The sequence below is a fragment of the Gracilinanus agilis genome, chromosome 3 (assembly GCF_016433145.1).
Source record: "Gracilinanus agilis isolate LMUSP501 chromosome 3, AgileGrace, whole genome shotgun sequence".
Taxonomy (NCBI): domain Eukaryota; kingdom Metazoa; phylum Chordata; class Mammalia; order Didelphimorphia; family Didelphidae; genus Gracilinanus; species Gracilinanus agilis.
In genome coordinates, this window is record NC_058132.1 from 9,282,276 (window position 1) to 9,308,164 (window position 25,889).

General features: G+C 39.1%; 1 protein-coding gene across 1 annotated transcript; it reads left to right on the plus strand.

The window, feature by feature from the left end:
• Positions 1-25,547, plus strand: LOC123240720 (zinc finger protein OZF-like). The gene is made up of 5 exons (XM_044668438.1): positions 1-158; positions 6,804-6,926; positions 10,148-10,274; positions 23,797-23,933; positions 24,435-25,547. Exons 2-5 carry the CDS (start codon positions 6,894-6,896, stop codon positions 25,545-25,547), a joined length of 1,410 nt encoding a protein of 469 aa, XP_044524373.1. The 5' UTR covers positions 1-158; positions 6,804-6,893.
• The last annotated feature ends 342 nt before the right edge of the window (positions 25,548-25,889 follow it).

A 25,889-nucleotide genomic window follows, 5' to 3' on the forward strand; every position in this document is an offset into this window, starting at 1 on the left:
GGCATCAAAGGGAACCCTGTATCTGCCATGGAGCCTCTTGCCCTTTGGAAGATATCATTAACCAAACTGGGAAGTTCATCATTGCATAAGGCACCATTAATGACTTTTTAAGTGTGACTCCTTGGACATCATCCTAAACTTCCAGAGGTTCCAGAACTGTGAGTGAGAAAATACCCCTATTCCCTTATCCTTGATTAGATTTTAATGTTAGTAATAATTTTAAGATAATCATAATTGTAATTCTAAGATAATTAGTATGTCATGATTTTAGAAGGCATTTTACTTATATTTTAGTTAAGTTTAAAACTGGTTAACTTAAAATCTTAGTCAACCCCATCTTTCTCATAGTTCATGTATCATGCACCCTTGCTTAAGGGATAAAATCTCGGTAAAATGCTGGGCAAGCCTTTGTTCCCTGCACACACGCATGCTTTTGCAATGAGAATTATTCCTGGGAGTACACGTGTCCTTGGAAAGGCAGATGGAGAAAACCTATTGGCATTGTGGGGGATTCATTTTTAATTCAAACAGATATTGGAGAAAGAGGAGAGGAATGCAGGAGCTGGGATGGATAGGGCCCGGCCTTAGAACTGGGCCAACTTGGGCTCCCAAACTAATTCAGTTGCTTCTTCCTGTTAGGACTGAAATCATGTGAGAGTGATTTGGAGTGAAAAGTGTCAGTTCATCAGTTAGATCCGTATATAGGTCAGGCCAGCATCAGCCCTGGGATATCCAATAACTCCAAGTATTATAATTTATGAGGATTATTAATATCCCTTGAAGTAGAAGGAAGTAAAAAGATCAAAAGTAAAATTCTGAGTAAAAAACACCTGAGTAAAATTCTCCTGTCTCTTACCTCACCTCACCTCACCTCCACAAACTGGAGATCAGGAAAAAAGAGAGGGGTGGAGTCACACACAAACTTTATCTCCAAAATATAAGGACATAACGTGAGAATGAAAGTAGGATGTTGGGATTTGGTCCTGGGGAGCATATTTTAATTATACAATCCCCCTGTGATTCCTTTGGAAAATGAATGTGTAGAAATGTCCCAGATTTACGTGCCTAGTTTCACTAATGAATCAGTACACATAACCAACATATATCTCTAAAGAAGTATATACATTATTGTACTTTCTAAGGGGAAATTACAATAATTTTGGAATGGAAGAGAAATAAAAGAGAAAGAGAACAGAACTAATGATTGTTAGGTGCATTGACAAAAAGCCAATCGCGGGCTGTCCCGTTTGGCATAAGAGTTTACATTCAAAATAAATGCATTTAACCCCTCACAGTTCAATTTACCTTCATCCCAAAGTTCACTCTGGAACTTTTGGTGCAGTGTGTGGTTTCTGCAGGCTTCTTTATGGCACCTTCTCCAAACAGTTCACTTCCTTGATTTGGGGAGGTTCCAAATTTCTTATCCTAAAATTACTCTCAAACAAGAAAAATTTTTATAAATCTAGGATTTTATGACAATTATACAATCTCCCTTTGAGGAGGGTGTTGCCCAACACACAGATCACCCTGGGCTACATGGCTGAGTTATGTGAATCAATTGTTAAAAGGAAGTCAAAACTACCACACCAGGGGGCAGCTGGATAGCTCAGTGGATTGAGAGTCAGGCCTAGAGACTGGAGGTCCTAGGTTCAAATCTGGCCTCAGACACTTCCCGGCTGTGTGACCCTGGGCAAGTCACTTAACCCCCATTGCCTACCCTTATCACTCTTCTGCCTTGGAGCCAATACACAGAAGTTAAGGGTTTAAAATTAAAAAAAAAAATACCACACCAATGCAATTATCAACAATTTGGAAATAGGTCTTGATCAATGACACATGTTAAAACCAGTGGAAATGCACATTGGCTATGGGGGTGGGGAGTCAGGGGGTGAAGGGGAAAGTAAGAGCATGAATCATGTAACCATGTTAACTTTTCTAAAACATAAAAATTATTAAATGAAAAAAAAATAAAAGGAAGTCAAAAACCTAAAAAATAATCAAATAGAGGAAAAGAAAAAAAATCAAAATTAAATAGTATTTAGAAATTCTGAGTAAGCAAGAATTAAGCCCATAACAGGTCCTAGAATCAGGGCTCAATAAAGTGATTTATGTTCCACAAGCTTATAGGACCATTGCAGCAATATGCACTCACTCAATCAATAGCAAAGACACTAGAAAATTGCCACACTATGAAGAAGAAAGAAAAAGGACTAGATTTTGAAGTAGAAGGGAAATATTATTCCCTGGTCAGATTTTACTTTCACTTACAGGGATAGGGGAGCCAAAATGGCCACCAAACTGAGCTACTTTGTCTGAATCTGGAACAGGCAAATCCTGTGTCTGACGTCAAACAGTTGCTTCCTCAAATCTCAGAAAAAATCCTTTGTCTTTGCACAGGTTCTCATTAATCCCATGAGAATTGGTTGGTCTTCTTGACCTTGGGCTTCTAGGCACTATGCAGGTTAACTTTGTGCTCCTTGGCACTTTTGTGATCTCTTCTGGAATCAGACACAATCATTAATCAAGGTCCCATAATGTTTAACAATCACTGGCAAGTTTACACCGTCTAAAGTTTTTGGGTGAGCATTGACATTTGGGCCAATGGATATTATAAACTTATATTAGTGCAAAATCAGAAAACCACTAATACTGGTAACATGTGCTTCAAGTACAAAAAATGAGAGAAAAAAGAAAACTCCAATACTCTATTGCACATACAGGGAAAAACTAATAAAAAAATTTTTTTAAATAGTTCACAATCAGTGACACACTGTGTTACCAAAGGAGAGGCACAATACAAAGGTTTCTCACCCAAAAATAAGACCCATTTCCTTTTTATTTTGGCCATGAACCACAGTGTTAGTGCAAATGAATTTTTACTAAGTAACAGCTTTTCAAAACAGTAGTATAGGGGGCAGCTGGGTAGCTCAGTGGAATGAGAGTCAGGCCTAGAGACAGGAGGTCCTAGGTTCAAACCCGGCCTCAGCCACTTCCCAGCTGTGTGACCCTGGGCAGGTCACTTGACCCCCATTGCCCACCCTTACCACTCTTCCACCTATGAGACAATATACCAAAGTACAAGGGTTTAAAAAAAAAAACAACAGTAGTATAGCAGGTAATGCACAATCAAAGAAGTGCCAAAATTCCAAAATCATAATATCCCATTTAATGACAATAGCAAACAAACTCGCTATCATTAGGATTCACATGAGTTGCTGTGTGACATTTTAAAAGACCTTTGAATCTCATGGCTACTTGTCACAAGTTCTCCAGATCTAGCCAATCTTTCAAGCTTGGCAAAAATATTTCTAACAAAATATTAATGCTATCATTCCAAAATTTGGCAGAAGAGCCCAGAAAAAACCTCTGTCTAAAATATTTGAATCTAAAATATCACCATGAATCTAGATCATTCTGGTGGAAGGGTAGAGTAAGGTGAAGAGTTACAAATATAAAAACCATCCAGGAGCCACTAGGCTCCATGGAAAATGCTCCTCCGAAGCCATCCCTGGGTTACCACACCCCCTAGGAAAACCTTCCCACCTCCCAGATGAAATTATAACCCATCGCAGGGTAACCAAGTCCCTTGGGAAACCTCCCTCCTCTGATATGAGACTGTAACAGCTGTAAAGACATGAATTTATATGTCCCATCCATTGCACTGTGGAGATGAGGACTACAACAGTGAAAATCACTTCTGATGTCTCATCCATTATATTTTTAATAAATGTGAAGGTGGGGAACACAATAGTGCTATTGTACTTCAACTACTAAATGGACCCTTAACCTCTTGTTACAAACAATTCAAAGGTAGGCAAATGATCAGGCAGAGAAAGTGGTGCTATTAGATAACTGAAAATCACTACTTTAGACCCCTTAAAAATCAGTTGAGATTTTCAGCTCATTAAATTCTCCAAAGGTTGTATACAGGTTGTAACCAGTTTGATGGAGTCTATCCATCATCATCATCTATGTGACAATTAACAAAGGTATAAAGGAACAAAGGCCATTTAGGCAATATGTGACCTCGATGGATCTGGTAAGAAACCCAGCATCCATAAGGACCTATGGTCTTGCCATGGAAAAGGGTTTGCCGGCCTAGACTATGGACTTTTACAATGGTAATTTCTCCCGTCCAGTCATAGGGGAGGGTACAAATAAAGACAATGTAACAGAACATATAGCTAATGGCCAAAACACAGAAGCTGAAAATGACATAGTGTAATAGAAGATATTAGATTAGATTAATATGTGAACTAAAAAACAAAATTAAATTTTAAAGCAAACAATCAGCAAATACAATATATGTGACAAGATACAGGCACTGAATTTGAGTCCTTTTCTTCAATTCCGATAGGTACATTACAGAGACTTCTTCATTATTTAGAGGGGAACAAACTGAAACAGTTAACATCAATAAGGCAAATGGAGTCTAAAATTCACCTCCAGACTCTTTAAGTTTCCTTTCCCTCCCAAGTATCATCATCCATCTAGATTCCTTTGGTCACACTTTTGGGTTCCCCATACCCACACTGAGCATATTATGTATGAACCCCATATTGGATGTGTTGCAAAGACTGGGCAGGCCAAAATGGCAAGGGGTTGTAGGGAGATGAATCTGCCCTCTGAATCTTGAGATTAATCAAGCTAACAGCAAGGCATCCAATCAGTACATCCAGGAACAGCAGCAAGAAAAGACATCCCATAGTGGTAAACTGTGCAAGCTCAGTAAGGCTCTTCAGAAACGGGAGCTTTTTGAGATAGGCAGGAAACTGGACCATGCTTACTAGATCTACTTCGTGTCTGTAGGTGGAGCTACCCTAGTATGTAATGAGTAAAGTTAAGAGGTTTGGAAGAATAACCCTCCTTCCCTTCCCCTATAGGGGTAAAAATGCCAGGGAACCATGTGACACTCCATCCTCACCCCACAGCAAGGAGCATGGAAGCCCCCCTGGGTTAGCCAGGCTGGGGTTGGGGTACATAGCATGTAAGGGGCTGATCCATGCTGTATTCCGCTGCTGAAAAGCGGCTAGCATAAGTGGGGGGGAAGGGATGTATACTTTACCAGCTGTTCAGAAATTGTTTTCCAAGGATTCCCAGCCAGTGTCTGGTCAAAAATGGGAGGAGGCAGTGGCGGAAGTCAGGGTGGGGGTGTGGAGTGGGAAGGGGGAGAGGGCAGCAGAGGCTTTTAAAACTAATTTGTCTTTAAAAACTGCTCTAAAACTTAGAATGGAGCTAGGGTCCTATAGCTCCAGACTTACATTCCACAATGTAAAATTTAAATTAGTATCCAGTAACTCCAAGTATTATATTTTATAACATTTATTAATAATCACTTCAAGTAGAAGAAAACAAAAAGAACCAAAGTAAAAACCTGAGTAAAATTCTCTTGCCTCCCACCTTACCTCACCTCCACAAAACTGATCAGTGAAAAAAAGAGAGAGGGGTGGGGTCACACACAAACTTTATCTCCAAATGTATGTAAGGTGAGAATGATAGTGGGATGCTGGGATTTAGAGTCCTGGAGAGCAGATTCTAATTGTACACCTAGAAGGATCAAAGCTAAAACTACCAGAAAGGAAAGGAAACTAAAAGGACCATATTGTAACAAAGAAGACTGGGAATACTTGGTGAGTGGCCCCTCCTCCACCAGGGCTCCAAACCTAGAGGTCCAGGAAGTGACTCCATTTCCCAGAATGCCTCTCTTATGATGTCCTCCAAACCTTGACCCTCCCTTTGTGGAAGATGCCATTTCCCAGAATGCCGGGGTCCTGACTTCAACCAAATCTTGGCACCTCCTCCTATGCAGTCCCAGGGCATGCTGGGAATTTGTTGAGGGCTGTCTCTGCTCCTGGAGTACCCACAAATGTGTTTTTTGGGACACTCCTCCTTGAGAGGGGGAGGGAGTTAATTCAACAAGTGTAGCTGGGGCTCCCTGCTTGTGCTGAGGAGACTTTCTGCTGCCCAACTCCTGGGGAGGGAGAAGACCCGGGTGGACCAGTTGCAAATAACTGAGCCTGGGAGTCTGGGTGGGTGGGGTGGGGGAAGGGAGAAGCTCCAGTGCAGGTTCACCCAGAGTGAAGGGGGAGGGGTGGTGTGTGGGGGTGTAAGTGTGTGGTGGGGGAGGGGGAGGTCTCTGTTTGTGTCTCTGTGTATATGTCTTGTTTGTGTCTCTGTGTCTGACAATCGCTTTAAAGGACTGTAGAAAAGGGACAAATACAGATGTGCCCATGTCAGGTAGGGGGTGGATCTGTCTGGGCCAGGAGCCATGGCTGGGCATTGCCCTCCTAGAGAAGGGAGAATATCTCCCCTCCCATCCAGGATTAAGCTCAAGAAGGGGGTGCAGTCACAGGATGGGGGCGGGGCTGGTTCAGGCCCTTCCCAAAGGGGACATTCAGGTCAGAACTTGATAGGGGGAGACGAAGCCAACATGAGCCTGGTTGGAGTGTGGGGGATGCCGTGCCCACAGGCCATGGAGGGAGCTCTGTACTTGGCACTGAATTAATGCCAACACAGTCCCCTCAAACCCCACCTGATGTTCGCCTCCCACCTTCCCCCCATTACCCAGTAACCTCTCCTCCTCGGAGTCTCCCTCAATCCATCCTGGGCACCCAAAGCAGTTTCTAAATGGAATGAAGCCAAAGAAAGAAGCGGAGAGGGTGGGGAGGCTTCTTCCTGTCCAATCCAAGGTTCTTTCCAAGCCTGAGGCTTCCTGTCCCCTCCTGTGGGGAGAGCCTCCTCTGAGGGCAGGGGAAGGGTCCTGGGAGCTCCTCTGAGCCCTCCCCCTCTCTAATTCCCCACAGGTGTACAAAGAGGAAGTCTCCCTACCTTGGGGCTCCCACCCCCTGAAGGACCACTGTCTGACCCAAGCAGACACCCTGGAGTTAGAGGGAATGGCTCCCAGGACCCAGAGGCCCCCATCCCAGGTGAGTGCAGTCCATTCCCAGCCCTGGCTAAGCTCCCCACAGCTGGAATCAAGCAGAACTAAGACCTCTGTCAGTGTGACCTCAAAGGTCACCCACAATCCACAACTGTATTCTGGGGTTTCTCTAGGGCCTCTGTAGCCCCTGCCTGATTAGCCATTCCAGGTTCCAGAGAGACAGGCCCAAGAGAAGTCATTTATTCATCCATCCTCCATTGGGACACCCTCTGTCAGTGGAGGATGGCTATGTGTCTCATCATTCCAGGGATGGCACAGGGACAATCTCTGTTCCTGACCTCTAGGGACTTGACTATGGATAGGTCAGTCAGGCCTGTCAGGGAAGTTTCAGAAGTTTGGGGTGAGATCAGGTTAAGGCACAGACATGTGGAAGGAAAATGTATATATTAAGCAGAAGAAAAAAGATGAATATTCCAGGGGAGGACTAAAAGGTCTGTTTTTCAAATATTAAACTATCAGAAACTTAGAGTGCATTTAACATACAGAAACTTTGTCTTTCCTTTTCCTAGGAAAATAATTTATCTTGAACCTAAAAGGATTATCTAGCCTGTTGCTTTCTTAATATTTTTCATTTTGGTTTCTTTATTTTTTAACTTTTAAAATTTATTGAGACTATTTTTCCATGGTTCCATGGTTCATGTTCTTTCTTTCCCCTCTTCCCTGCTCCCTATGGGAGCTGACAAGCAATTCCACTGGGTTATACATGTATTATTGCTCAAAACCTATTTCCATATTACTCATGTTTGTAATAGATTGATCTTTTAAAACCAAAACCCCCAATCATATACCCATAGAAGCATGTATTTTTCTTCTGAGTTTTTATTTCCATTTTTATTTCTCTGAATGTGGATTGCCTTCTTTCTCAGAAGTCCTACAGTATTGTCCTGGATCATTGCATTGCTACTGGTGGAAAAATCTATTACATTTGATCGTCCCACAATGTTTCAGTTACTGTGTATGATGTACAACACTGAACTTGAGGATTTCATGCAATTTTTTCTCCCTTCTTTCTTTTTTCTAGGGACTATTTAAAGGATTATTTGTCTTAGACTTAAAAACTAAATCTTCCTGTTAAGATAGGTTCATATCTTTGACATATAGAAAAAGTTGAATAAGATAATGAAGCTGTGGGGCTTGTTCGGTTGGCATTTCAAATAATTCTGCCTCGGATTTTAACTCTTATTCCTGGCTTAATGATTTTAAGTGAAGTTCTTGACAAAAACAGTTGTTTCATGTCTCAAAAATTTTGTTTCCAACTTCTCACTTCAGTAGCCTAGATTTCTTTAAGGTTTCCTTCTTGCTCTTTAAGGCACTGATTTAGAAATGTATATACAACATATTTATAATATTACTGCATCATAAAGCTAGCTTAGCCTTTAAAAAATTTGAAGGCTATTTTAAAAATACATATCTATATATGTAGCCTTTTGTTAAAATAATTTCACCCTAATTTTTATGTTATCAAAATCTAAGTCCCTAACTGAGTTATTTTAAGAAAGGCTAATCTTTTGGAATAGCTAGTTTACTTAAGAATAATATGAAATTTATAGACTTATTTTGCAGTACTACCATAATTTTATCAAAGGAATAACTTTAGACTTCCCTCAAAAGCAAATTCTTTTTAGAGTTCATGAATAACAAACACTGAACCCACTTGGATAAGGTCCACCAGACTTCCTACACACATTTTCTCTTCTGATAAGGAATAGAAAGCACCCAGGTATAGATAAAGTTCACCCAACTCTGGGGAAGACACAAGTTGACCAAATTCAGTTCTGGTGGAGACACAAGATTACCTCTGTGGGCTTCTTTCTATGACCCTGCATGTGGCTCACTAGAAATTATAAAGAAAATGGCAGTAACAACAATATACACTAACATGACAGGAGCTGACCCAAAAAAGCCTAAGGAAAAAATCACCCCTTACAACATGGGGCATACCTCAGATTATAGTGGGCTCTTTAATGAGGAGGAATCAGAAAACAGAGTCCCCTAAATGAAAACTCCTGAGAATCCCCAAAACTTTCCTAAGGGGTCTCAGAATCCTGACTCCTTTCCTTAGTTACATCATATTGATAAACCATGAAAAATAAAGAAATGTCTGGGTCATAATTCTGGGCTGAAGATCCAAATTTTTAAATGTGGTAAATGTGGTAAACCTCACCCAGCCTGGAGCAAAGGTCTCATATAGACAATAATATGTTTTATGGGTTTTTCACAGATATTTCACATAAGTCATTAACAAGGTAGAAGGCACATAGGATGGTAAGAAACATACAGTGGTGTTAGGTAACAAAGGTTCAGAACATTTGATACAAAGTCCTAACGGTTCAGTTTAAGAAAATGTATTTAATCCTCCAGAAGTATCATACTACTTAGGTCACAGTAATGTTTCTGGGCCACTGTGCTTTGGGGAGCTTCTACTTGGCATAAATCTTGAAAGGATCAAGCAGTATCTGAAGGTGCCAGTTGTAAGGATTAAATTTTAATGGTTTGGCTAAAATATATGGAGATTATAAGTAATAGTGGTGGTTGCCAATTCAAAGTATTATTGCTCAGATTGGCTAACATGGCAGCAAAGGAAAGTGATAAATGTTAGAGGGGATTTGGCAAAATAAGGACATTAATGCATTGCTGTTAGAGTTGTGAATTGATCCACCCATTCTGCATAGCAATTTGGAACTATGCTCAAAGGGCTTTAAAAGACTGTCTGCCTTTTGATCCAGCCATACCACCGCTGGGTTTATACCCCAAAGAGATAATAAGGAAAAAGACTTGTACGAAAATATTTATTGCCATGATCTTTGTGGTTGCAAAAAACTGGAAAATGAGAGGATGCCTTTCGATTGGGGAATTGCTAAACAAATTGTGGTATTTGCTAGTGATGGAATATTATTATGCTAAAAGGAATAATGAACTATAGGAATTCCTATGAGGAACAAGAAAGAACCCAGTGTCACTGGATTCTTAGAGTATGGAAAGGAGTCAGGGGGAGAGAGAAGGAGAGCAAGGGGGGAGCTCTCAGGGTGACCAGCTTAGTAGGTGGCTATCCAGGTGGCATATCAAGCTCTGGGCTGGTGCAGATACCTGGGAGGAGTCTAGGGTAAAGTCCTTGTGTGCTTTAGTTTCTTTAAGTTAGTTGATAAGGACTAGATTGGACAAATTCTGCAGGCTCAACTCTAAATCTTGTGACTTTTGTTGGCTTAGGGGTCAATAACATTCAAAGATGTGACTGTGGACTTCACCCAGGAGGAATGGTGCCTTTTGGACCGTTCTCAGAAAGAGCTATACAGGAAGGTCATGCTGGAGAATGTAAAGAATCTACTCTCTGTGGGTAAGGACTATTTCCTCCATTAACTCTGAATCTGCCATTAAGGAAATGTCTTCATTCCATGCCAAATGTGCAGGATTTTAAGCCTTTGTCAATGATTAAAAAAGCAAAAGTGCTGATCTCTTCACAGGTTTCTCCTCCTGCCTGATTTTAATAATAATAATAATAATAAAAAGTCTTTTAATTCTGTGATGGGAAGCTTGAATTTTCCTTTCTTGCTTCTGAAATTGTCTCTTTTCTATTTTAGGTAGTTTCAGGTGAAAACTTAAAACAGTGTTACAGATTTACATTCCTGAAGCTAATCACAAAAATCTTCTAGTTGACCTTCTAATTAGACCTGAATTTTGTATGCAAATTCTATGTTACTGCCAAGGCAGATTTTCCTTGCAGATGGCCATTAAAGCAGATATGCTACCTGCCAAGGCAGCCCCTTCCCATTTGGGATGAGTCTGGTCTTTAGAAAGGATTTTTTGTTATGAAATATTAATGGGGGAGGCAGTGCTAGGAAAGCAGCATAGCAGAAACAAAAGCTGGAACCTCCATGAGAATCTCAAACGAACCTTAAAATAGTACTTCTAGAGTTCTAGAGTCAGGGGATGAACAAGAGTCAGAATAAGGCAAGTCTCCTGAGCAAAACAACTGGAAAGGTTGGCATAAATGGTCTATTTGTAGAGACAAAAGGGATCTGGACATAGAACTGGGGAAAGGGAAGTGAAGAAAATCCACCCCCTCTATACTTTACCATGTCCTGTATCTGGACAGAAGCCAACTTTGGGATCCAGGGACCCTTCATTACTGCATCCCATGCCTACCCCTTATATTCCAAAGGCCTGGCACAAGATTATATAGTAAGGCCCAAAGTCACTTGGCCAGTTCAAGCCTGTGGCAAAGTCCCTAGCCCCAGGGCAAAGTAGTTCCCAGTTCTTTGAGCCCTGCAACCCATCAGCAGTGCCTATAGGAGACTAAATCAGCAGCTTTTAAAGCACCCAGCCCACAGGCTATGGTACCATCTTGGAAGAAATGAAACTTCCTAAAACCCAGAACTAAAACTGAAGAGAACAATAGGGGAAAACTGAATTTAAGAGAGTGCCTTCTCTTCTCTGAGAACAGAGCCCAATTTTGAGATAGTAGTAATAGTTTAAAAAAAAAGTCTGAGAAAATGAGCAAACAGCAAAAGAAACATCTAACCATAGAAAATGTCTAAGGCAACAGACAAAGAAGAACAAGGCCCAGACTCAATTAGGGATAGGGATGCCAAAGCAACCACATGTAAAACTTGAAATAATAATGAGCATTGGTCCAAGATGCTCAATGAGTTCTAAAAGGAATTCAAAAATTAAATTAGAGAAGTGGAAGAAAAATGAGTCAAGGAAATGAGAGTAATGGAAAAAGAAAATAAGAGCTGAAAAAGCAAAATTGGCCAAATTTGGCAAAAGAAGCAATGGAGAAAAGAGTTTCTTTAAAAGTAGAGTTGATCAACCGGAAATAGTTGGAGTGGAGACAGAGTTGGGGAGGGGGGGGTGGTACAGAAATCTATTGTAGAAAAGAATTCCATGGAAAGTTGACTGGACCAAATGGAAAAGGAGGATGAAAAGGTCATGGAAGAAAATGATTCTTTAAAAATTAGAATTGGGTAAATATAAGCTAATGACTTCATGAGACATTAAGAAACAACAAAACAGAACCAAAAGTATTTAAAAATAGAAGCTAATATGAAATATCTCACTTAAAAAAAAAAAAGACTGACCTGGAAAAAAGATTCAAGAATGACAATCTAAGAATTATTGGAGTACCTAAAGTCATGATCAATAAAAGTCTAGATGTCACATTTCAAGAAATCATCAAATCAATGACACATGTAAAATCCTTTGGAATTTCTGGTTGGATGCAGGAGTGGGGTGGGAGGTGGGGAGTGAAAGAACAGAAATCATGTAACCATGGGAAAATATTCTAAATTAATTAAATAACATTTTTCAAATAAAAAAAAAGAAATCATCGAAGAACACTGTCTTGATATTCTTGATTCTGAAAGAATCCACAGATCACCTTCTACAATAAATCCCCTATTGACAACTCCCAGGAATATTATAGCCCAATTTCAGGACTTCAAGGCCAAGGAGAAAGCACTGCACTCAGCTAGAAAGAAACAATTCAAATATCATGGAGCCCCAGTGAGGATTACACAGGATTTGGCAGCTTCTACATTAAAGGATCAGAATGCTTGGAATCTGAAATTTTAGAAGGAAAGTAAACCAGTTTTACAACCACAAATCACTCACACAGCAAGATTGCCTATATTTTTTCAGGAATAAATTGGTTATTTAATAAAATAGAGGATGTCAAAACCTTCCTGATTAAAAGAGCATACCAAAACAAAGAAGTTGATGTCCCATTACAAAATTGAAGAGAAGCATAAAAACAAAAATAAGAAAGAGAAAATTTACAGAACTCAGTAAGGTCAAATTGTTTATATGTCTGTGTGGAAAGATGGTATTTCTAACTCTTAAAATTCTTGTCATTATCATAGCAGTTAGATGAAATATACAGAGAGTGTGCTACTAAACTGTTTAAGAAGATATTTTTAAAAATCTAGTGAAAAAGAATATAGCATTGACAGAAAAAGGAAGAGAGAGATAAAATGGGGTAAATTATATCACATAAAGAGACACAGGGACAAAAAAACCTATTATGTGCAGAGGAGGATGAGGTTGGTGATAGGCAATTCATAAAACTTACTCTCAGCAGAATTGGCTCAGAGAGGTAATAATAGCCAGATTCATTGGGATATAGAATCCTATCTTATCCTATAGAGAAATAGAAGGAGAATAAGAAGAGTAATATAAGGGAGCAGAAATAGGAGAATGATTAAAAAGGAAACATGTAGAGGGACAGGAGTGAAAAGGGAAAGTGCAGGATTAAAAGAGGAAAACAAGGTGAAGGGGAATAAGAGATGGTAACATAACTGCGATTTTATATAGGATGAACTTACCCATAAAATAGAAGCAGGTAGCAGAGTAGATTAAAAACCTGAATCCTATGATATGTTGTTTACAAGAAACACATTTGACATACACAGATAAGGATGCAGAGAGTAAAGGGAAGAGGATGGAGCAGAATGTATTGGGCTTCAACTAAAATAAGAAAAGCAGCAGTAGCAATTATGATCTGAGACAAAGCTATAGGAAATTAGATCTGATTAAAAGAGAAAAGGTCAGTAATTACATCTTGATAAAAGATAGTATAGAGAATGAGAGAGTATTGGTATTTAACATATATGCACCAAGTGGTATAGCCTCCAGATTTAAAAAGTAGAAACTAAAGGAAAATAAGGAGGGGAAATTGCAAATAAAACTATACAGGTGGGGGACCTCAACCTTCCCCTATCAGAACTCTCACCAAAAAATGAACCAGAAAGGAATAAAGGAGGTATATGAAATTTTAGAAAAGTTACATTTAACAGATATCTGGAGAAAACTGAATGGAATGGAAAAGGAACATAACGTCTTCTTTTCAGCTACACATGGAAAATACACAAAAGACCATGTGCCAGGGCATAAGAACTTCACAATGAAATGCAAAAAAGCAGAAATAATAACTGTAACCTTTTCAGATCTATAAATATTAAAAATGATAAAGGCTGCTATAATAATATAAATTAGTAATTTAATTAAAGCCATTCTGATAGATAAAGTTATTAGACCACGCGCTTGTAAGCATTCAAACTTGCCGCCCTCGCCATTACTGTCTCCTGTTTCCTGTCTCGAGTCTGCTGGCCAAGAGAGCGACCCCTCCTAACCCAGGAGATTATAAACTCTTCCCTGCGTCAAGACGTAGGCCTCCCCACGCCCAAAAACCCGGAAACGGAAACCAGTTGGACCACGTTGGATCACGGGAAATGTAGTTTGATACATTTTCCAAATTTCACTTTTACAGATCATAATACAATAAAAATTGTAGTCAATATGAATTAATGGAAATAAAAATTTTAAATTGATTGGAAGCTGAATAATTAATTTGTGAAAAGGGGTAGGTCAACAAACAAATTATGGGAACAATCAATGATTTCATAAAAGGCATGACAGTGAGGAGACTACATATCAAAAGTTATGTGATGTAACCAAAGCAGTACTTGGGGGAAAATTTATATCCTTGAATGCTTGTATCAGTAAAATAGAGGGGGGGAATGAGTAATAAACTGGGCATACAACTAAAGAAACTAGAAAAAGAACAAATTAAAAATCCCCAAGTAAAGACCAAATTGGAAATCAAAGGAGAAATTAATAAACTTGAAAGTAAAAAAAAACTGTTGAACTAATAAATAAGATTAGGAGTTCATTCTCCAAAAAATTTAAAAAATCAAAAGAGCATTAATTCAAATAGTATTTAAATGATCTGGCATAATAGGCAAAGGAGTCCTACAAAATTCTTTGAGTGATGCAAATTGGATGCTGATAGCTGAGCCAGGAGGAGAAAAAACAGAAAGAAAACTACAGACAAATTTCCTTAATATTGTTGCAAAAATCTTAAAATCCTAGCAAATAGACTACAGCTGTCTTATCACAATGCTTATTCTCTATAACCCAGTGGAATTTATACCAGGGATATAAGGCTGGTTTAATATTAGGGAAACTATCAGCATAATTGGCCATATCAATAAGAAATCTAACAGATCACATGATTAGCTCAATAGATGAAGAAAAGACCTTCAACAATATACAATACCCATCCTCTTAACATCAGAAAGCAAAGTCCTTCTCTCTCTTTCTTCTCCCCTCCCTAAGATGATAAGCAATTTGATCTAGGTTATACATGTATGATCATGCAAAACATTTCCATATTGGTCATGTTGTGAGAATATTCTTATAAAGCTAAAACCCTAAAATAAAGACACATACAAATAAAATAAAGTGAAGAACAGTCTGCTTTGATCTGCATTCAGACCCTATTTGTTCTTTCTCTGAAGGTCCATAGCATTTTTCATCACAAGTCCTTCAGAATTTTATTGGATCGTTGTGCTGCACAGAAGTCTTTCACAGTTGACCATCATACAATATTGCTGTTACTGTAGTGTGGGTTGAAATTGTGCATTATTCCCCAGTATACATTGATTAGTATTAGTAATCATAGATTGACAACTTCCTATAGAAAATTAGGTGCCCTTCATTAGGGAGATATCAATCTCTCCTTATGAAGAGTAAAGGAATCCCCCTCCCCCAGCAGCTTCATATATATATATATATATATATATATATACACACACACACATATATATATATATATATATATTAATACAGGCCTTTAATATAGTCATTTCAAATGTGACTTAAGAGACTGTCCTCCCCCTTCTTCTTTCCCATGGGAAGAAGTTTGGGTGTCCTAATTTCTATGAGAAAAATCTCAAAATTTACAAGTTATAATCTTGACTATGTGTCCTGAGAAATGATTACTGAATCCTGAGAAATGTTGCAATGATTACTGTAGCCTGAGAAATGTTGCAATGATTATTATATCCCGAGAAATGTTCCAGCCTGAATGCTATAGCCCAAGAAATGTTGCAACCTAATAGCCGGAGAAATGTTGCCACCTGAAAAAACCTTAGACAGACCTAAAACTTGACTCAAACAAAAAAATTGCAAAGGTAAGGAATGTTACTATAGGCTTGGAAGTGTTGGGAAAACTTAAGGAGGATAGAACAAGATAAAGATATAATATTTAACATATTATATAATACTCACATGGTAGGAAAGGAGATAGCATTGTGTTAGATCTCTATAAATTCTGTATAAATTTGATCATTAATGTCCACTGTTTCTGAGAGGTTTCTCCAGAGAGTGGTCCATTCTCTCTCTCTGCCCCCCACACCCCTGAAGAAAGCCAGATGAGCTCTGCCAGCTTCTTATCAAGTCTCTTGTCTGCTCATTAGAGTGATTCTGAGGGTATGAGCCTCCCCAGAATCCCACTCCACACAGATAGGGGCTCGTCCAGGATTCTAGAATAATAGGAGTGCCTCACTTTATCCATCTGAGAAAAGCTGAGTCTTCTATGCTTCTTAAAAAAAACAACCCTGTGAGCAAGAGAGCAGTTAGGGAATGACAGATGCAAGAGAAGAGACTCCAGCCAACACTTCTGACATGGAGACCATTCATTTTTCATGAGTATGAAGTACAAACTTGGGTGGGAGGTATTTTCTCTCTCTAAGCTTTTGTGTGAATGGATGGGGCTTGAATAGCTGACTGGCAGAGTCCAAGAGGCTTTTTAAAACCAAAGGAAATGAGTGGGAGGCCTTATCACAGTTCCATATCTCCTTAAGGGTAACAGCTGAGAATGGGAGGAAGCACTTGTATGTATGTATGTAGCGTCAGAGAAAGAGATTGAAAAAGGAGAAAGGGAATTTCTATTTAGGGAAGTTCGAAGATGAAAGGATGGGATAAGGGAATAAGTTGTGCTTCTAAAGGGGAAAACCCTTCAGCTTTGAATACCAGATAAAATGATTCTGCAAATATGATTAGGTAATCTGAGCTGGAGATCTTGTCAGAGGCCTGTGTATGGTTGAGCTGAAGAGCAGTTTTCAGGGAGGAAAACTGAAGTAGTCCCCAGTTTTTAGGGAATCAGCAACTGAAAATTTAAAACCCTTTTCAGCAAGAAAGAAATGGCAAGAGATAGGACAATCTTAGGCAGATTGACAAGTTAAGCTGTGCCTGAAAAGAAAGCAAGATTAGAAGTTTCAAGACAGAAACATGGGACAGAAAGCATCAGCCCAGAGGAAAAAGAAGACCACAGTAGAGGACCTGGATCCATACAAGAGAGAAATGAACACAATTCCTAGGGACAGTCCTTTAGGAGCTAAACTGAAAGCTTGAGAAAATTCCCCTCAATATGAATATGTTGACCCAGGAACATTCATTCAATTTTGTTTTCAGTGGGCAGGTCTGAAGATTGGACCCACACCCTATGGCCAAAATTTGAATCTAATGATGATACAGTTTATGACAACCTAAAAAGACTGTTAACAAGAAAGAATTTAAAAGTGATAAGGAGATAGCATATGCTGTCTTATGGCTACCAGATGTAGAAACTTTGGTGATGAGAGAAAAGGCAGAAGGAAACAGCATTGGCTGTTACAGTTACTGTAGCAGAGAAGGAAAAAGAATTATGGGAAGAGATAGAGCAGACTTGGAATCTACTAGTCTCTCCTTCCCCTGTATCTGATTTCTCTTGCTCCCCAAGTGCAATTTGCTCTTCCAGTGCCAGCACCAGCACCCCAAATAGAACCAGAGCCAATATCAGTGCCTCTTGTGGCACCTGTAGTTTCATTGACTCCCCCAGTGCCAAAATCCAAAGCAGAGACAGCAGATACCCCTCTGCCAGAACCCTATAAACATTTGAATAGAGAAGTTAAGAGGTTACTAGAAGACCAGATGAATTTCCCTTTTGGGAGATATACTAAGCAGTATCCACTCAAAGAAGTGCCATTAGAACAGGGGCTAGGACATGTTAGCCCTCCTCTCAGAGCCTCTGAGGTTCAGACATTTAAGAGAGAGATGAAAGACCTGCTGGAAGACCAAATGGGCTCGCAGAGCAATTTAGCCAATTTCTGGAACCAAGTATGTATACATGGACTGAAATGATGTCAGTTTTGTATCACCTCTTCAAAGGAAGAGAGAGATCAGATTCAGCAAGATGCTTTAAGGGTCTGGGACCATGAGCATTTCATAGGCCCTGGTGAATTGAGGGGTGAGCAGAAATACCCCCTTCAAAACCCTTACTGGGACTATAACAACACAATTGATCAGGGAAACCTGAGGAACCTTAGGAAAATGATAATTCAAGGGATAAAATCAGTGACCCAAATTCAGAATCTAAATAAGATATGTGAGACAAAAGAGAATGATGAGAATCCCTCTAAATTTTTTTTAAACCCTTACCACTCTTCTGCCTTGGAGCCAATATCGGCTCCAAGGCAGAAGAGTGGTAAGGGTGGGCAATGGGGGGGGGGTCAAGTGACTTGCCCAGATCACACAACTGGGAAGTAACTGAGGCCAGATTTGAACCTAGGACCTCCTGTCTCTAGGCCTGGCTCTTAATCCACTGAGCTACCCAGCTGCCCCCCTCCCTCTAAATTTTTAAAACAACTAAGATTTATTTAGCAAGTATTCTGACTTCGATATAACTGATTCTTTTGGATAAGATTTGTTAAAGACTTTCTTCATGATCACTTCTTGGCCAGACATCCATAAGAAGCTTCAGAAGATAGAGGAGTGGCTGCTCAGGCCATTAAATGAATTATTACTGCAAGCCCAGCTGGTGTATGTCAGGAGAAAAGAGGAAGAAATGAAAAAGATTATATTCAAAGTCATGAAACAATCTGATGAATATGCTAAATTCAGACAGATTGTGAAAGAGGAAGTGAGGAAGGAAGGACAGATTGGGAGAGGGATGAGTTCCAGGAAGAAGGAAAAAGATGATCAGCCAGAAGTACGTGCTCACTTTACATGCAACAACTATGGCAAGGAAGGGCCCCAAAAAAGGAAGTGCCCCAAACAAGAAAAAGAACATAAAAATTACTCCCTCTCTGAGATGGAGGACTGAAGGCATCAGGAGCTCTTTGAAGTCCTCCACTCAGAGCCTTTGATAACATTGAAGGTGGAGTTCAGGAAGTAGAAACCACTTTCCTGAAAGATTCAGAGGAAAAGATCATTCCTTGTTGTGCTACCCCGAGAGACTGAGACTTATAGTGACTGGGGGAAAAGAAGAAAATTTTCTTGTCCCCATCATCCAACACTGATTTTGAAGCATACTTTCATAGTTAACTGTTTGTTATCTGTTTTTGTTTATGACCCTGTGTTTTCTGTGCAAACAAAAAAGGAGAGTTGGGAAAAGAAATAAATCTGTTTCTCTCTGTCCCCCATTATTCTAGAAAGTGGGAGAGCAGACAGACCAGAGAATGTGTTTGAGAGATTCAAAAAGAAACATGAATTTGTGGACCTCTTAAACTTTAAGACCATTTAAGTAAGTAAAAAAGGAATTTTGCCTTTGTAAAAGGGAATTCTTAGTTCTCTTTGAGTTCACACTTGTGAAAGGGAATCCTAATACTTTGGTTAACACTAATGTAAGTAGAAGCTTGAACTAGGTGGAGGAGCTAGCAAACCACTTAGTGAATTCACACCCTACTTAGTGCTAGGTGAGAAGCCAGCAAGATATATGGAGAGCTCCACCTTTTTTCTAACAAACAGTCAGAAACTTGTGAATTCTTTTAAGAATTCACACCCTCAGAAACTGTGAATCCTTTCAATGAGTATTCACCCCTCCAGAAGATGAGAACTGGTTCCCACAAACACTGCCCCGGGCAGTGCTAGACTATTTGGAAACCGTGATTGGCCCCTGTGAAGAGGGGAGGAGACAAGAAGCCACTATAAAAGGCCCTGAATTTCTGATGCTAGAGGGTGGATTTCAAGAAGAGAGTTGATTCCAAGAAGGAATTCGGGTTCAAGAAGAAGGTGGGCTCAAAGAAGAAAGTAGGCCTCAGGAGTCACCTTGAGCTCAAGTCATTGTCTTGACCTGCCTCTTGGAGGGAACTTGGAGGGTGAGTGGATAGCTGACTTTCCTGTCTTCTGGACAGAGTTTAATTCTGGTTGAAGGTTTAACAAGTTCTGGCTGAACTAAGCACTGGAACAATATTTAGTTAGAAAGTTAATGTCTTCGCTAACCTTTTGTATTTCTCTGCTTTCACTCTTTTCACCTCTTGTAAATAAAAGATTTATAATTTTCATATATTTAGCCAAACCATTAATATTATACTTATATATTATATGTAATATACATTATTATACATATATAATAACTTATAATTATTAATAATTACTATTATACTCATATAATAGTATATATAATAATTTATATATTATACCCTCAACTTTTAATAGAGGACAAAAGCAAAAAGATCTGTTCAATATTTTTCCTTTTTTTCCTTTTTTTTTTTTCCCGGCTAGCTACCATGGTAGGGTAGAAGGGGAGATTAGAACAAGAAAAGGGAGATTTGATCCCACAATTTGATTGGATTTTTACTTAGGATTAATTTTTAAGATTGCTGTATATGATTTTGGAAAATCACAAATGTTTTTGAAATGTGCTTTGTGGAATTGTGTGAAATGACTGTAAAGTGATTTAGTGTTGAAAATTATCAGTTGTATAAAACTCCAGAAAAGATTAATTTTGTACTTAATGATGAGAACTGTTAGTTCTCACTGAGATTTGAAATGAACAATGGTTAGAGATTTGACCATGTCAGATCCTGTTGACAAACTACTAGAGTGAAAGGCCTAGGCAAACTCCTGCCTACCTGGACAGCTGAGACCTCTGCTGACCAGCCTTTGAAGCTGACTGTGAGAAAAGCTGCAGAAAACTGAATTGTTAATTTGAAAGACTGATAGCCTGAAGAAAAGGCTGCCAAGAACTCTGAATTCAAAGACATTGACAGACATTTGACCCCTATTCATCAAAGTTTGAGGATGGGGGTAGGACAATAAATAATTGTTGTTAGGGTGAAAAGTATAGACTCTATATGGGAGAGGAACATCAGACATTTGACCTCTATTTATCAAATTTTGAGGATGGAGGTGGGACAAAGAATTGTATAATTTTTGTTGGGGCAAATAGTATAGACTCCATGTAGGAGAGGGACATCAGACAATCTGTTTTGAAAAACCAAGATGCAGGAACTCCATATAGGGGAGGGACATAAAACATTGATTTATATTTGACACCCTATTCATTAAATTTTGAGGATGGGGTGGAACAAAGAATTGTGGTGGTTGTTAGGATTTTTAATATTATAATACGTGCCATTTTGAAAAACCATAACATAGGACAGACAGACTCAGAAGAGGTGAACAAAAAGTATGAAATCCATGTAGGAGAGTGACATCAGGTAATCCAGATAGACTTATGCTGTCTCCTAGAGAGACCTAAATATGAAAAAGGCCAGTATTTACAGAGGCAGAGATAGATAAAATAAAAGCTATGGGAGGAAAAGAAACAGAGGATGGCAGATGGTTTTTACCTGATGGAAGAGAGATAATTAATCAAGCTATAGCTAGAGGAATCTTAAATCACCTGCACCAAAGCAGTAGTTGAGTCCAGAATATATGTGACTTAATTTTAGCACAATATGTGTGCATTGATTATACACTTGCAACACAAGTGGTGGACTCCTGCTTGATTTGCAAAAAAGTTAATAAGTAGAGTTTGAGAAACCAACCCCATGGAGGAAGGGCTCCAAGGCTTCAGCCATTTCAGGGTATTCAAGTAGATTTTACTGAGATGGTACCAATTGGAACAGCAGAATACTTTCTCATTGTGGTAGATCATCTGACATCCTGGATAGAGGGTTATACAACTCCCAGAGCAACTGCTCTGGTTGTAACCAAAATTTTGCCTGAGCAAATTATTCCTTGATATGGTCTACCAGACAATATCGATTCTGATAATGGAACCCACTTTACCTCTAAAGTATTGCAAGGAATCGTGTGAGCATCAGAGATAATCTAGGATGTTCATTTGCCATGGCACCCTCCTTCTAGTGGGAAAGTAGAAAAAATGAACCAAGATTTTAAAAAACAACTCAACAAGTTGATGCTGGAGATCCAGTTAGCTTGGACTTGATGCCTGCCACTGGCATTGTTGAGATTGAGGACTAAGCCCTGAAGAGATATTGGGCTGTCCCCATTTGAACTGATATATGGACATCCTTACCCATCTCAATGGAAAAGTAGGGATAAGTTTTCGAGAAGCTATATACACACTCTTGCTCAAAACTTGTCTTCCTTACAGAAAAAAGCATTACTTGCACAGACACCTCCTTTAGACTTTCCAGTTCTTAAGTTCCAGCCAGAGGACTGGGACTATGGGAATCACAATAGCTGCTAGAGCAAAAAGGCCCAAAGAGTTCCCATCCAGGAAAGTGAGGTAAAAGCAGCTGTACAAGGTCTTTTATTCCAAAAGATTTTATCTGTTGTAGTGAAGGGAGTCCTAGTTTTGGGGGCTAGCAGACCAACACAGAATCATGCTGTTCATTTTCTGAGAGATGGATGATGGACTCAATATAGATTATGAGACATAATATGTGGTAGATTATAAAATAAGATGAATATTTAGCATGTCTGCATTAAATGGCATAATATCTTTGCATCTATAGAGAAAATAAAATTTATATTCCACTTTGAAAATTACTGCATGAGAGTTAAGAAGAGTGAAGTTGATGCCCAAAGGGTTTTAAAAGACAGCCTACCCTTTGATCCAGCCATACCACTTCTGGGTTTATACCCCAAATAGATAATAAGGAAAAAGACTTGTACAAAAATATTTATTGCTGGGCTCTTTGTGGTGGCAAAAATTGGAAAATGAGGGGATGCCTTTCAATTGGGGAATGGCTAAACAAATTGTGGTTTCTGCTGGTGATGGAATACTATTGTGCTCAAAGGAATAACGAACTGGAGGAATTCCGTGTGAACTGGAACAACCTCCAGGAATTGATGCAGAATGAAAGGACTAGAACCAGGAGAACGATATATACACAGAGACAGATACACTGTGGCACAATTGAATGTAATGGACTTCTCTACTTGCAGCAATGCAATGATCCAAGACATTTCTGAGGGACCTATGAGAAAGAATGGTATCTACATCCAGAGAAAGAATAGTGGGAGCAGAAAAACAGAAGAAAAACAACTGCTTGATCACATGGATTGATGGGGATATGATTGGGGATGTAGACTCTAAGTGATCACCCTAATGCAAATATTAATAATATGGAAATAGGTCTTGATCAATGACACATGTAAAACCCAGTGAAATTGCTTGTTGGCTACTGGAGGGGGATTGGTGGAGGGGAGGGAAAGAACAAAAATCATGTAACCATGGAAAATTTTTCTTAATCAATAAAAAAAGTTTTTAAAAAGAGTGAAGTTGTTTCTTAGCTTAGCAAATAATATTTACCAAGAATGATCATGTGATAGTGCATCCAAAATGATGAGAACAAAATATCTGGAAAGTTACCTAAGATTGACAAAATTATAAGAATAATAAATGAATGACTTTTAAAGGAAAGATAGAAAAGGCAATGGAGAAAGTCTGTGAATACTGTGGACAAAGCATGCTTTGGTACAGGGTTTCAGTTGTAGTCTAGTTGCAAGGAAATTTGTCAGGTGACTCCTCCATTCTTTACTCATGACATGAGTTGTGAAATATGATAAGAATCTTGGGCTTGTCTATGTCACAGATCTGTTGTGAGGTTTCATTGTTATTGTATGTGAAAATATTTCTAAAATGTTCCATCTGGCAGTTATGACTAAATTGTGTATCCAGACTCTGGTTCTGCTTTTTTAAGTTTTAAAATTTCTTTTGGTCTTGGGAAATAGAATAAAAATCAGTTTACATATTGCCATCAGAGGAAAGAACTTAATATTCCATGTATATGTGTGTGTGTCCCCTTTCCATCTGTGTTTATGCCATTATTTGTTTTCTTCAGAGGCAGAGACCAATTTTGAAGTGAAAGAGATGTCTTCAAAGCTGAGCCTTTTAATGGAAGGATCTGGTCCCCAAAGAGGCATGAATCAGGGCCCCTATGACTTCATTTTGAGAGAAATATGTGACTCTATTATCAAGGTAAATAAAAATCCAAAGAGTGACTGTGAATTTGATGAAATTGTAGAGAAATTTAGCCAACATTCAGTCCTAAATCAGTATAAAATATTGACCTTAGGAAATGACTGTGGTCAGGATAGTGAATATACCAAAGGCTTTCCTGAAAAAATAGGATGTAATCAGTCGCATGAGAAACCTGAAATGCTCATCTATCAAGACAACCTAGGAGAAATGGCCTTTGGCTGGAATTTAGACCTCATTAGACATCCAAAAAGTAAACGTGTAGAAATACTTTCTGTGAGTAATAAAGGTGGGAGACCTTTTGGTCAGAACTCTGAGCTTGGTTCACATCAAATAATCTCCTCTGGAGAGAAACTTTATGAATGTAAACACTGTGGAAAGGCTTTCACACAGATCTCTAATCTTGCTGCACATCAGAGAATCCACACTGGAGAGAAACCTTATGAATGTACACAATGTCGAAAGGCTTTCACACAAAGGGAGATTCTTACTGCACAACAGAAAGTCAACACTGGAGAGAAACGTTATGAATGTAAAGAGTGTGGAAAGACTCTCACACAAAAGGGCCATCTTGCAAAGCATCCACCAGTCCACACTGGAGACAGACCTTATGAATGTAAACACTTTGGAAAGGCTTTAACAAAGAGGGGCTCTCTTGCTGCATATCAGAGTATCTACACTGGAGACAAACCTTATGAATGTGATCAATGTGAAAAGACTTTCATACAGATCTCTAATCTTGCTGCACATCAGAGAATCCACACTGGAGAGAAACTTTATGAATGTACACAATGTGGAAAGGCTTTCATACACAGGGAGTGTCTTGCTACACATCAGAGAGTCCATACTGGAGATAAACCTTATGAATGTACACAGTGTGGAAAGGTTTTCCCAGAGAGGTGCAATCTTGATGCACATAAAACAATCCACACTGGAGAGAAACCTTATGAATGTAAACAATGTGGAAAGGCTTTCACACAGAGAGGCTCTCTTGCTGCACATCAGAGAATCCACACTGGAGAGAAACCTTATGAATGTACACAATGTGGAAAGGCTTTCACATGGAAGGGAGATCTTGGTAAACATCAAAGAATCCACACTGGAGAGAAACCTTATGAATGTAAACAATGTGGAAAGGCTTTCACACAGAGGGGCTCTCTTGCTGCACATCAGAGTATCCACACTGGAGAGAAACCTTATGAATGTACACAATGTGGAAAGGCTTTCACACGGAGGGGCTCTCTTGCTGCACATCAGAGTATCCACACTGGAGAGAAACCTTATGAATGTAAGCAATGTAGAAAGGCTTTCACACAGAGGGGCTCTCTTGTTGCACATCAGAGTATCCATACTGGAGAGAAACCTTATGAATGTGTACAATGTGGAAAGGCTTTCACACGGAGGGGCCAACTTGGTAAACATCAGAGAATCCACACTGGAGAGAAACCTTATGAATGTACACAATGTGGAAAGGCTTTCATAAGGAGAGCCGATCTTGCTAAGCATCAGAGAATTCACACTGGAGAGAAACCTTATGAATGTAAACAATGTGGAAAGGCTTTCATACAGAGGAGTCATCTTGCCAGACATCAGAGAATCCACACTGGAGAATAACCTTATGAATGTAAACTGTGGAAAGGCTTTCACACTGAGGGACCATGTTGGTAAGCATCAGAGTATCCACATTGGAGAGAAATTTTATGAATGGAATCAATTTGGATAGGGTTTAACATTAAGGCCCACAGTTGCTTCATGTTAGAAAATCCCTACTGGAGAGAAACCTCCTGAGTAAGTTTACACTTATAATTGCCACTCTTAGCTTATTTAACATAAGAGAATTCACTCTAGAGAGAAAAGTTAGGAATATGATCAATATGGGTAAGGCCTTCAGGCAGCAATAATCTCTTATTGCCAAGGGGAAATTCCTTTTCTTATTCCTGTCATGAATGAAGAAAG